The 13,537-nt window shown below is 36.6% G+C and overlaps 1 protein-coding gene across 1 annotated transcript; it reads left to right on the top strand.

Annotated features, from left to right (window-relative positions):
• Positions 1 to 1,651: 1,651 nt before the first annotated feature.
• LOC105032837 (putative F-box protein At1g49610) lies at positions 1,652 to 11,544 on the top strand. Its single transcript, XM_073251361.1, has 3 exons — positions 1,652 to 2,749; positions 10,898 to 11,080; positions 11,176 to 11,544. The coding sequence occupies exons 1-3, from the start codon at positions 1,769 to 1,771 to the stop codon at positions 11,542 to 11,544; spliced, it is 1,533 nt and encodes a 510-aa protein (XP_073107462.1). The 5' UTR covers positions 1,652 to 1,768.
• The last annotated feature ends 1,993 nt before the right edge of the window (positions 11,545 to 13,537 follow it).

The raw sequence follows: 13,537 nt of genomic DNA, 5'->3' as shown, positions 1-13,537 counted from the left end.
ATTTCATATTATTTGCGATGAAAATTTTTTTCATGATAAATAATCGATTATTTACGATAAAAATATTTTCATAGTCGATATTTTTTAAAAAAAATTAAAAATTATAAAAATTATAAATTATTTACGATAAAAATTTTACGTCATAAATAATTAACTATTTGCGATGGAGGTCATAAACAATGGACCATTAAGTTATCGTGTGCACCTTATGGTAGGTTTTTTCATAATTTTGTTCCGTACATCGCTGTACATACTTATAACCTGACGTCTCGCCACAAAATCATCAGTCTACCCCATTGTTTGGATGCACAATGTCCAAGTCATATGACATCTTCCCATGGTGGATGTCGTGGGAAAAGGCTTCGCACAAGATAAATTTCAAGGAATGATTGAGGTGTAGTTATATATAGAAGAATTCAAAACAATGGAATAGAATTTATTATCAAAAAAAATCAATAGAATAGAAAAATTGAGCCCATCGATAATGCCTAGAACCCATCGCCCGAGCCACACGCCCCCCACCCTCCCTCCTCTCCACCCCCGTGCCCGCCCCTCCCCTCATGTTATTGACCGAAAAACTTATATCCATCCGTAATGCCTGTTTCACATATAAATTTGTACAAAAGCATATATAACTATGTATAGATCATGCCTAATTTTGAACAGAAACAAGAGGTTGTTATGCATGCGGACAAGCATAAGGATATGTTAAATATTTACGATGATTATTTTCATCATAAATAATAAAATATTTTTTTTTAATTTTAAATTTTTAAATATTCATAATAAAAATATTTTCATAATAAATAATTTAAGTATTTATGATAGAAAATATTTTTCATCGAAAATAATATTATTCTCAATAAAAATATATCATCACTAATATTTAAAAAAAAAATAAAAAATTTTAAAAATTAAAAAATTACAAATTATTAACGATAAAAACTTCTCGTTGAAACTAATCAAGTGTTTGCAATGAAAAATATTTTATCGTAAATACTCAATTATTTATGATAAAAAATTTTTATCGTTAATATTTTAAAAAAATAAAAAATTTTAAAAATTTTAAAGTTACAGATTATTTGCGATGAAAACATACGTTATAAATGATTGAGTATTTATGATGAAAAACTCTTTCCATCGTAAATACTCCATTATGCTATAAATATATATGTGTATATATATATATATGTATGCATATATATGTATGTATCTATATATATATATATATATATAGATAGATAGATACATACATACATACATACATACATACATACATACATATATATATATATATACATACATACATACATATATGTATATGTATATGTGTATATATATATATGTATGCATATATATGTATATGTATATATATGTATGTGTGTGTATGTATGTATATGTATATGTATGTGTATATATATATTTATATGTATATATATGAAATCCACGGCTTTTAGATAATTCATTTAAAATCAGCAAACCTTGCCCTATACATGATCACGGTTCGCAGGATACAACCAGCTCAACTTTAATTGTGCAGGCCTTCACGATTCTTGATGCATGTTTGCGTGGGTAACGGAGCATTGAGTGAGGATCAAATGTTCCATGTCCTGGCAAAGATACTTGCTAATCAGTGGTTGAGACCGCCCCTAGTTCATGCCAGCGGGATCCATAAAATGACGGTAAGATCCCAAAACGCCATTAGCCCCACCATCCCTCCCTAATCCGTCATTGAAGGTCGTGTGTTGAAGCGAAGCTCCGATCAGCCATGGAAGCGGAGAGGAGCAGCTCTTCCGTGCACGCGATGATAAAAGAGGCAGCCAAGAAGCCAATGTGCAGGGATCGCATCTCTTCTCTTCCCGATTCCCTTCTCCTCGTCATCCTCTCCATGCTGCCGACCATCGATGCAGTGAAGACCAGCATCGTATCCAAGCGATGGCGCAACCTCTGGACCCAACTTCCCCACCTGGACCTCCAATTTTCTCCGGAGAGCTTCACCCAGAACCCTCATCACGTTCGCAAGGCCAGGCAGAAGTTCCTCGAGTTCGTCAGCGGCTGCCTCATCCTCCGCAATCCCGACCCTCTTCAGCGGTTCCGCCTCTCCTTCAACTTCTACGAACGCGCCAAGCACTCGGCCATGGTCGGCGTCTGGTTCCGCTCCGCTCTCGAGCGGCACGTCAAGGAGTTGATCCTGGACGTCGCACGTGGCGGAGAAAGCGGCTTCTATCGGCATAGGGACATGTATTCCTTGCCCACTTCCCTTTATCGCTATGAGTTGCTGACGAGCCTCTCGTTGTGCTACTGCGAGATTAAGCTGCCTACGAATCCTTTGGGTTGGAGATTGCTAAGGAGCTTAACTCTGAGTCTAACTACTCTGAGTGACGATCTGCTTGAAAGAATTTTCCTGGAATGCTCCTCGCTCGAGACTCTAATTTTAAAGGAGTGTGATGGCAAAAGCGCAAGGACGGTGGCTGCTCCGAATCTTAAGCACCTGACGGTGGATGACTTGTGGTATTCGCTGAAGCTTTCCGCTCCAAATCTTGTTACGCTGACTGTTTATGGGTCGGTCTCGCGTGTGACCCATTCTTTGAAGGACTTGGTGTCTCTGGTGCGTGCAACCATTATCCTTCGAGATGCAGGAAGGGGGTACTACAATAGTATGGAACGGGTGGCCGACAATCCGTTACATAGGCTGCTTATGGATGTTCATCATGCACAAGTTCTGACATGGTGCAATTGCTGCACTGTGGTATGTCCACGTTGAACTTTAATTAAGTATTTCAATTTTCCTTCTAATTGTGATGTTTTATATCAGTTTGTTTATTTATCAACAATCACAAGTCTCTTAACATCTAGTCCCGTGCAATCTTTTTTCACAACTTGTTCTGATCTTCCGGAAACGTGGTCATTTTCACCGATCGTAACTCTTTACATGCTACATTATAGTGTTCCAAAGAAAATGATGTGCCGTAATATGCGTGGTAGATTTATTCTGATGGACCCACACAATGTACAGTCCTAAAGTACTTTTTCTTTTTTTTGGTAAAAGAAGTCCTTAAGTACTTTATTGATACTATTTGGTGAATGATTAATTTCTTTTCTTTTATCATTGGACTGGTGATTATTAAATTTGCTCTCTAATGTTCCCTTTTCCTAAAGATTTTTCACAAATGAGAAGCAAGATGAGTAGACCTCTTTTCAATGAGTTAACATAGATAAACAATTGATGTTGAATTATAGATCTGCAAAATTTAGTGAAACTTATTTTTTAGCTACTCTTAAACCATGTAAAGTTTCTTTGTATGTTATGATGATTTTTTATCTGTGCATTGTTCTCTAGATTGCCATTTTTTTTTTCTAGAGAACCTTTTCTTCTTCGTTTTCATATTTTCATGAAATGAATTAATGGGTTCTTCCTGTCATTTCCTAATAAGAAAAAGGGTGAAGCTTTGATTAGAGATGAACGAAGAATCATAGAAATTGTTGGTGAGAGCTGTAGCATGCAAAGTTGTGATTTTCTATCTGTATATGTGAGTCAATGGGTAATTATTGAGAAAACCTTAAAGTTGAAAGTTAAAACTGTTAGAAATTAATTTGTAATTAAGTTTGTAATTAGTATTAGCAAGTTCCAAGGCTCTAATAGTTAATATATCGTGGAAATCAAAGGATTATGTAACTCCAATATTTAATACATTATGGGGATTAAAGAGCCATCTTAAGAAAACTAAAAGTCACAGATCAAACGATCACTTTTATATTCACGAGGGATGGCAAAAGAGTCTTAAATACATTAACCTTCAGCGAGGTTGGATAGAGCATGCGCGGATTGGCCAAGACTTCATTGATGATCTTTAAAATACTACTATATCTCAAGTCCCAAGGCTATATTTGGATTTGTGCGCCGCTATCGTGGATAGCCTTCCACTATTTGGATGTGCGCTGGTCCCTGGATGGCTTCGCACTCTGGTGGAAACCCCGGTGGAAGCAGCGTGGAAGCCAAGAAGATTAGTCCTTGGTTTTAGGAGATTAGAGATTCTGATAAGACTTCGATTAATCTTATCGCTAAAAAGCCGAATAAGAGTTTTTGTAATTGGAAAAACTGCTTTCTCCCTTGCATCTCTCTCTCCCGCGAGCCTCTTCCCCGCCTATGGTATAATTTGGTGGGCTATGGTTAATTTGGCGGATGGAGAGGGAGGGAGGGGGATGGCCTCCAATTGGGGTCGACAAAGGGACCTTATAGACTTGCCAATAGATTGGATCTCCAATCTTGTAATTGACAACAGTCCATATACAATACATGGTCAATGAGCGTATTGGATAAATATGATGGTTGATCATATAAGCGTATAGTGACCCAACCATATATTAGACTTATGCATTTTTAAATTAATTTTTGGATACATGCCAAGCGAACTCTATTTGATAGGTACTGGTAAAATATTAAATAAACTCTTCTCCTTTATCTATAAGTAAAAGATCGAGAAGGGAATCAAATTAGAAAGGTGGAAGTATAGTTCAAACTCTACTTCCACTCATGGAGGAAAGCATGATGGCCAATCCTCGGTCTTACCTTCGGATGTGGAAACCTTTGCATGCTTTCAAAGCCACAAGTGGACCATAAGTGTCGGATCCATGGCACAGGAATGCTTTGGTCTAACGCCGCTTCTAGCAACAACGGCGAGGGACGAAGAGGGCGGATCTATTGATATGGTTGCGGAATTCACGCCAAGTACAACGATCACATGGCTCGAGAGTGGAGGTCGATCGAGCTAGGCGGAAAGCTACTGGAGGCCGAGGGACGGCTATCAACCCCAAATAGGCGGAAGGACAGCTATCTCTTTCCGAGCGCTGTTACGGGCTGAAGATGTGGTGGGCCCCAAGGAATTTTCCGCCATTTCCTTGAAACAAAGATTGGTCTGAATCCTTCTGGTGTATGAGCGTAATAAAAGAACAGTTCAACGGGGTCGCCTCAATCGCTTCACCCCCATGCAAGTTGCTAATTGCTACCAACGAGGCCAATTAGCAAGCATTGCGTTTTGATGGTGATTCATATAAAACAAAGTAACTTTGTTCTGCTGCGGTGGAGGAACACCATTATTATCCCCCGCTCTGGTGGTGTGGCCAGAAAGGGCATTCTTGTGCATGTCCTTCTTGTACAGATCCTTCTTTTACATATTCTAAATCTCAAAAAAATCTCATTTGTGGTTTATCAACTCACTCTTCAATCAAAAAAAAAAAAAAAACTAAGAGAGAGAGAGCACCTCCCTCTTCAATCAAAAAAATACAAAAAAAAAAAAACATAGATATCCCTGCAAATTTGGAACATTTACACTTATATCCTAAAATTTAAAACTTACCAATTAGATCCAAAATTTTAAAATCATTGCAAAATGATGGATGACGAAAGATAAGAGTATTTTAAAATTGTATTTGATAGCTGGCAGTCTATCCCGATTGCTGAAAATTTAATGTGATTATCTGAATTACCATATTTGGTATGCTTTTTGGATTGATAATTTAGATTGCCTTAGCATTTCAGATTATCTTCTATGAGATAATCTGGATTACTAAGGAGAGGGATAGTTATACAGATTACCACAACTTTAATAATCTTGTAATAAATTTTTTGAAAATAATTACCCTCCGACAGTTGCCCCTCCTTTGCTCTCTCGCACTTCTTGCATACTGCCGGCCGCTCTGGTGTCATTGCCCTCCTCGCAGCAGCGCTCCATGCATGCAATGGCGGCAAAATCAGAGGACTCGTCGATGGGGACCTTGTAGCGGACCTCTGGTGAGACATGGGCCTTCTTGAGATGGACGAGAGAGAAAGAGATCTGGTGAGAAGCGATCTCCATTGATGTTGACCTCCTGCTCCCCATCGAAGGTAGGGTGGACCACGACAGTGCCGTTGTCGACGTCCTGCTCTCCGTCGAAGAACACGACGGGGAAGGAGGAGGCAGTGGCGGCAGTCAACAGCTCCATCATCTCACCCATGAGGTCTAGTGAACTCCGGCATGGATGCGGGGGATTGGTGGGATGGATGAAGGCGGCGGCGTGGATGGGTGAGGGCGACAATGGAGACACTGTAGGGGTGTGGGGTGCGGATTCACTGGGGGGTCGGAGCGTGGATGGATTAGGGCGGTGATGGAGGTGGTCGGGGAGGGCATGGGGTGCGGGTTTGCTGGATAGTCGGAGGGTTGTGCAGGAGACGCGACGGGTGGGGTGCCGCTGGGAGTAGGGTGCATAGAGTAGCCGAGGGCTACCAAGGGTGGGGGAGGGGGGGTCGAAGTGTGGCATGTGGGAGAATGAGAAGGAAAAAAATAACAAAAAAAAATAAAAATAAGAGTAATAAAAATAATAATAAGTATTAAAAATAATATTTTTTAAAAAATAATAAAAATTAAAAATTAAATAAATATAGTTTAATTATTTTTAAATTTTAATATATCAAAAAAAATTAAATTTTTTAATATATTTTATATGGATTGATCTGGCTCAGAATTTGGATCACTGATTTTACTAAATATATATTAAAATACTAAACTAATGATTTTATTCAAGAATATTTTGAAAATTTGATGTTATATTATCAGTAATCTGATTGTTATACTAAACATGTCAATAAAGATTTTCAGTAATTTTACTGCAACATTCCTGCATGTACCAAATCAATATTACTGGTAATCTACGTTACGAGTAATCCAGATTGTCTGGTGATGTACCAAATACCACCTAAGATTTATGCAAGCAAATGAACGATAGTAGATGGAGCACTTTGAGATTTATACAAATAGATAAATGATAAAGGATAGAGTACTTTAAAATCTATGTACATTAATGGATGATAAAGAATAGAGTACTTTGAGATCTATACAAATGTATAGATAATGAAGGATAGATCATTGAGATTTGTGCAAGCAGATGGATGACAAAGAATGAAACACTTCAAAATCTATATAAATGGATGAATGATAGAGGATGGAGTGCTTCAATATTTGTGCAAGAGGATAAATAATAGAGAATGTAGTACTTTGAGATCTATGTAGATGGATGGATGATAGAGGATAGAGTGCTTTGAGATTTGTGTAAATCGATAGTGATAGAGGATAGAGTACTCAAGGATTTATAGAAGTAAATGAATAACTGAGGATAGAGTATTTTAAGATCTGTGCAAATAGATAAATAATAGATGATATGGTGCTTTAAGATTTATGCAAATAGATAGATGATAGAAGACTAAGCACTTTGAAATTTATGTAAGTGAATAGATCATAAATAAAGCACTTTGAGATTTGTATAGAGAACGATTAATAAAAGGTTAAACTTTTTAAGATCTATGCATGCAGATGGATGATTGAGGTCGAAGCATTTTAAGATCTATGTTAGCTAATGAATAACAAAGGATGGATGCTTTAAGATCTATACATGTGGATGAATGATAGAGATGGAGAATTTTGAAATTTATATATATAGATAAATAAAAAAGAACAACCTTTATGAAGTAAGGATAATTTTATCTTTTTTTTTTATTTGATTAATAGTGTTAGAATCTAGATAGATGATTGGGCCATTTTACAGTAAATTTAAAGTTTTGGATTCTAATTGATGCATTCTAAATTTTTGAGGTCTAAGTGCAAATGGTTTAAACTTGAACGGATGAATTTGTAATTTTCTCAAAAAATAAATTGATATTTTCTTTATTTTTATTTTCAACAAAATGCTTAGCTCAACAGGTTGATGTGATGAGTTCTCGGGAGAGAGGGTACCATGGCAAAAGGTGAAGAAAATCCTATATAACATCTATAATATTTATAAAAATATAAGTTTTTTTTTATGAAAAGAGGAGACTAGTAGTCTAAGACCAGTAGCCACCCAACCTAATTTATTCAAGGTAGAAGAATACATAAGTGTAGGACTTTACGAGATGAAAAAATAGAGTGAAAGAAATTAAATACGGTCAAGAGAAACTGAACGAGCTGGTTCCAGGAGAGATGAACAAAACTTCAGAAGGCGGAGATGAATCGGAGACTCAAAATTTACACATAATTAGGCTCAGCAGCAACAGTTAGAAATTATATCAAGCCATAAAACATCTCCATGATTAATTGTCTTCTAAAAGGACCAACCGATAACCTAAGAAGATGCAGAATTGGACGCGGTAGGGGCGACCAAAAGAGTCCGAAGAGATCCCTCAATGGTAGTGGACACCAACCCTAACATATTGTGCAGGAGTTTGAGACTAAGAAGAGGAACCAATAACCTGGAAGAGGCTGACAAATCTCATATGTCAATTTTATTCCATGAATACTCTTCCTATCTCCTATTATCTTAAAAACTATGTAAATTATTCCACATTCTCCCCAGTGTTAGCTACCGAATTTCTCTTTATTCTCCTTGTCCAATCAAATCATACTCTTTTGGTAAAACTGCCAAAGAGATTGATTTTATCTTTTTATTTTTTTCTAATTCAACTCCAATATAGATTAGACTCTTTGATTCAACCACTCAATAGTCTCTGCCTCTATTCCCTCCAATGTGCCTAGTTGCCGGTCTTTTATCATAAAAATTTATCATGTTCTCTCTTCCTTTTTGGCGTCATACCTCTTTTATAGCACTTTCTCCAATATGACTTCTAAAAGGTTTGGATTCCACAATTTCACTCCTAGATTTGACCCTATCACTCTCTCCTACCCTCAAACATGGGGTAACTAGTCTCCTTCAGAAACATAATCATGTGAGTCACGGTTTTACAAACTCAATTAAAAATTGTATAAGATTGAAATATCACAAATACGGTGATGTAGTTCATATAACATGAAAAAAAGATAAAATTGATATTTGTAGTTCATGTAACATGAAAAAAGATAAATAGAATCTTATCACAAATATTTATTTTTATTTTCTCAAAAATATAAAATTATATTTTTAAGAAAGATTTTTAATTTGATTTTAATGATGGATAAAATTCTAACAACAATCAAATTTATTATAGTTATTTTTAATATTCTATAAAATATTTTTAACCCTATTACTATTAAATGGGATTCATTTGATATATAATGAATTTTGAGTTATATATAAATCCTTTTTTTCCAATAAATAGGTAATAGTACAGTCTACTTAGCAAATGGACTCATTACTAATATTACGTGCCAAATACATTGACAGGCATTAAATTACTAATTACATTTAGGTAGGTCCAAGTCCAAACTACTTCTCTCCCTTCGCTTTTTCCAAATGCAACCCACCCAATCAACAATCATTTTTACCTTTAGCAGGCATATGAACAAAACAAAACACTGCAAAAACATGTTCTTGGGCCCCTCATGATTAATTATGCTGGCTAGAGCTAGACTGTCACTTTCAATGATCATGTGTCCCCAGTTATGATCTTTAGCTGTGACAAGAGCTTTTCTGATGACCCAATCATAAATTCATTTGAACCAAGCAAACCAGCAAATGAGGTATCATGCTTTTCTGACTCTCTAGGACTCCACATCTAACCAACAGAATTTTTTCGAGAGAAAAATCTTGCCAACTTATTTTTCTCTGGTAAACAAGCAGTGGAGTTTTAAAAACTAAAAGAAGCACGCAAACGAAGGAGTCCAGATAACGCGAAGCCTTTGTGGAATATGGATTGAGGTAGAAATAATTTTTTTTAAAAAAAAGCACCACATGGCGTGAGCATTTTTCATCCTAAGCTGGATGGTAAAAACTCTGCCGCTCGTCCTAGAGTTGCAAGCAGGCCGGGTCAGATCAAGATATCGTTGACCCTGATCTGACCCGGTTTCATGTACAAATCTTGACATTGGGTCTAGATCCAAACTAATATAGGACCGGGTTCATATAAAATATTTTAGACCGAAGAGGTTGTTTGGATCCGGTTAATATCATGTATAATCCAAATCCAACCTAAAATATTTGGATCAAAGTTGGATCTAGGTTAGTTTCAGTTTTGTGTCCAAGATTTATATTTAGTTATTAATAAGATTTTATGAACAAAACATCTGAAACAAACTAAATTTTGATGGTGCTAAAATTATTTGCTAACATTGTCAAAACTTCGTGAATTAGTGTTTGTCTTGAACTGTAATCTGCTTCGAGAGATTAATAATCTCAGCAACTAGCTTTTCTTAGTAAAGTAAGATTAGTTTGAATGTTTTGTTCTTAACAAAGAAAAAATGGAATGATTTGGAAGAAAGATTCAAAATAGAATCATCAAGTGTATGGATCAGGTGGGGTCAAAATTTAGAAAATTCAGACATGATTCAAGATATGGAATGGCTCTGAAATTTGAAACTGATCAAGACCACGAGTCTTAATGAATGGGTTGGGTTAGGTCTATCTAGGTTGGGTTGTGTTCGATTAAAATAGATCAGACCGGGTTGGCTCACCAGTCATTCTGCCCAATTGTAGCCTTAGCTATCCCATCCCATGAAATTAAAGTGGGTTTTATATTCGGCACAGCTCGTTCCTTTTATTTCATTTCTATCTTCACGTCGCCAAACCGTGTTCCTGCAATCGTTCCTCATACTTAAGACTTCCCCCATTAAAAATTAGAAGAGAAAAATATCACAGTTATTTTAATTTTATGTGTATAATGCTAGTTTCATTTAACTAAATAGCCAAAAAATATGAATGAGATAAAAACTTTAGTTATATTTAAAAAAATGTAATTTTATATTTTCAAAATATAAATAAAATTTAACAAGAAAAGTTCTCCACTGTCCTCATGCTCATGGTTTCCTTAATGCATTACCTAGATGTATAACACCTGCAAATATAATTAGCCAACTAGATGCTCCCAACTCTTAGTTGTTTTGACACGAGAAAATTTCTATATCAAAGTTCCGCCAAACAAATATTTGAAAGCTTCCCCACTGTTTGCCTTTTGTAGTTGTTGGCTCTACAGGAAATAAGAAGACTCCAATCACCTTTTATGAGGTCAGAGAAGTTGGTTTTGAAGGTCACCTTGCGTAGGTGGGAGAACCCTGGGATATACAACTTGCTAAGACGGTCACCAGAGCTTGAGACACTTGTTCTACAGATAAACGCCCCTGGTGCGTGTCATGGACCAAAGGTGGGTATCAGAAACCTCTTCACTCTTTTCTTTCATCTCATCACCCTTCTTTTGTGCTTCTTCCAAGACTTATTGCAGATGTAATTGCATTTCAGTTTAATGAAGAATTCAAGAGGTTCAGCAAACCTTTCTTAAGTATTTATCCAGAACCAAACAGCAGTGAACTCTCTTGTTTGGAGCATCATCTGAAGAACTTTGAGATAGAAGACTTCACGGGACTGCTCTCTGATGATAGCTTGTCAGGGAAGCGCTACCTCAAGTTCCAAGAAAGGGTCCTGGGGCTTATAAGGTTTATCCTGATTAAAGCACTCGTTCTGGAGAAATTTACCATACGAATGGCTCGAATGCGTAAATTTGAAGAAATGTCGGTGAGTAACCACAGGAGGTTGGAAACTATTCGGAAGATTCTGTCTTTCCCTAAAGCTTCCCATGCTCGGATAGCGTTTCATACAGATGGAATGTAGACTCACTTTTCCAGGTTAACTGGTCATTAATTGGACTCCGTATTCTTAGAATTTGAAATCTGGATGTAGACTTAATCTGCAGTATAACTGGTTATTAATGGTGGACCGTGTAACATAAAATTCGAAAGCTGATAAATTTTAGTTCTGCAGCAAATGAGTCCTCTGAATTCTCATTCGACTACTCTTTGTTATGTGGAATATTCATTGTTTTTTGATGTCTGATGAAGGAGGTTGGGATATTTTTTTGAGCAATACCGAGCTAACAATTATTGGCAATAGATTAGGATATTACTTACAGTACGGGAGGCTTTCATTCAGAGGGTCAACAAGATATACACGAATATTTTTAACTTGCAGCTTGGCATGAAAATCTAACTATTGCCGTTTAAGAAAAGGGAGGTGGTAGGAAACCTGAAAGAACACAACTCCGTTTTCTTGATGTTCAGGTAGGCAAAACTGTCACCCTGTGGAGCATGTAGAACAGAGGTAAGACAGAAGAGGACATGAGGGCTGTTACGGTGACGTGGAAATAGATTGGAACAAGGCAGAGAGTTTTACACAAAGGAGAGGAAAACACATGAACAGAGGCTACAAAACATAGCAGAAGAAACATTTCAGCGTCGCTGCAGGATTTTAGGCAGAGCTGGTTTCAGAAAAGCTAACACCTTGACTGAATCCACGATGAGGAAGAAATAACAAGAAGAGAAGACAAGGAAGCATTGAATCTGTAACTCCTTGAAAGAGCTTTGCTCGGCTGATCAGAGAAAAAATGCATTCTCTTGGGAACTGTTTAGCTTCTCTTCTCGCACCCAGTCCATTTTTTTTTTTTTTTGAAATCTAAAACTATTGCCCGATTTAACATTCTGATACCTTTTAAAACATACTTGGAATTGTTTCTCTTATAAGATCGCTGATCGATTTCATTTAAATGTTATGATTTTTCAACTTACATAATATATATATATGATTTAGCATTTCTGAAAGACGACCTGTTGTTTAGTAAGAGGCTTACCTTGCTGCATTTGGAACTTGCAAACAGCTTTACTGGTATACAAGACAGATTAACGCAGGGACTCATACAAGTGCCTCAACCTTGTTTGGTTATTAAGAAAATGACCACACATGATTGCAAATTTTTTTTCACGGGTAGCACTTGATAAATTTTGTATCACCAAATGCTTTTCTTTTCTTGCTGGAAGAGGAAATTTTATGGATTTAGCACAAGAAAGCGTGGCCAAATGCAGGTCCTGTTTCATTACAAATACATATGAAGTTCAGATTTCTTTACAGCGAACAATTTGATTGACAGTCATGTAGTTCTACAATTATATGCTTGGCTTTAACAGATTCAGTGCTGGTCATTTCATTGAAGCCATCTAGTCCCTCCATCGCCTCTGCCTCTGTTGGTATGAAGAATTGCTGAAATGTCACTCTTTCATTCAACTGATTTCTTGGATAGCAAGGCAGATTCACGCCCTTTCCAGGAGGTGTGTCTGACAGTGGTTCCTCACAACTTGTTTCTTTCTGGTATTTAAGTTCCTAGAAACCCTCCCATTCCTGGAGAGCCCATAACTTTTTTCAGGTTCGAAATAAGGCCTTCTATTTGGAGATATGGGAGGCCAACCAGCTAATCTACAAACTATTAATGAGGGCATATAAATTTAATGAAAGAACAATAACAAGACAAAATAACATATGCCAATAGAACTCTGGTATTTCTTTCTCATGAGCAAAGTAAATAAGGAGCCTAATCCCATAACCTCGCTTCATATGAGAATGCCCACTAAACTTTAGAGACATGTGATTACAATGATATTATGGTTCTCTTCTGATTAAGTTGATGGTTGATTACAATAATAGTTTTTCTTGTTTAATTTGTGGTTTGAGTTTTACAATGTTGCCTAGATCCAGTGCTCCACAAAAATAGATGTTAGACCGTTGGATACAAGCCAAGAAATCTAAAAGAATATCTTCCAACTAGTCTTTTCTGGTA

This window comes from Elaeis guineensis, chromosome 2, assembly GCF_000442705.2.
Source record: "Elaeis guineensis isolate ETL-2024a chromosome 2, EG11, whole genome shotgun sequence".
Classification (NCBI taxonomy): Eukaryota; Viridiplantae; Streptophyta; class Magnoliopsida; order Arecales; family Arecaceae; genus Elaeis; species Elaeis guineensis.
This window is presented reverse-complemented; position numbering and strand designations above follow the sequence as displayed.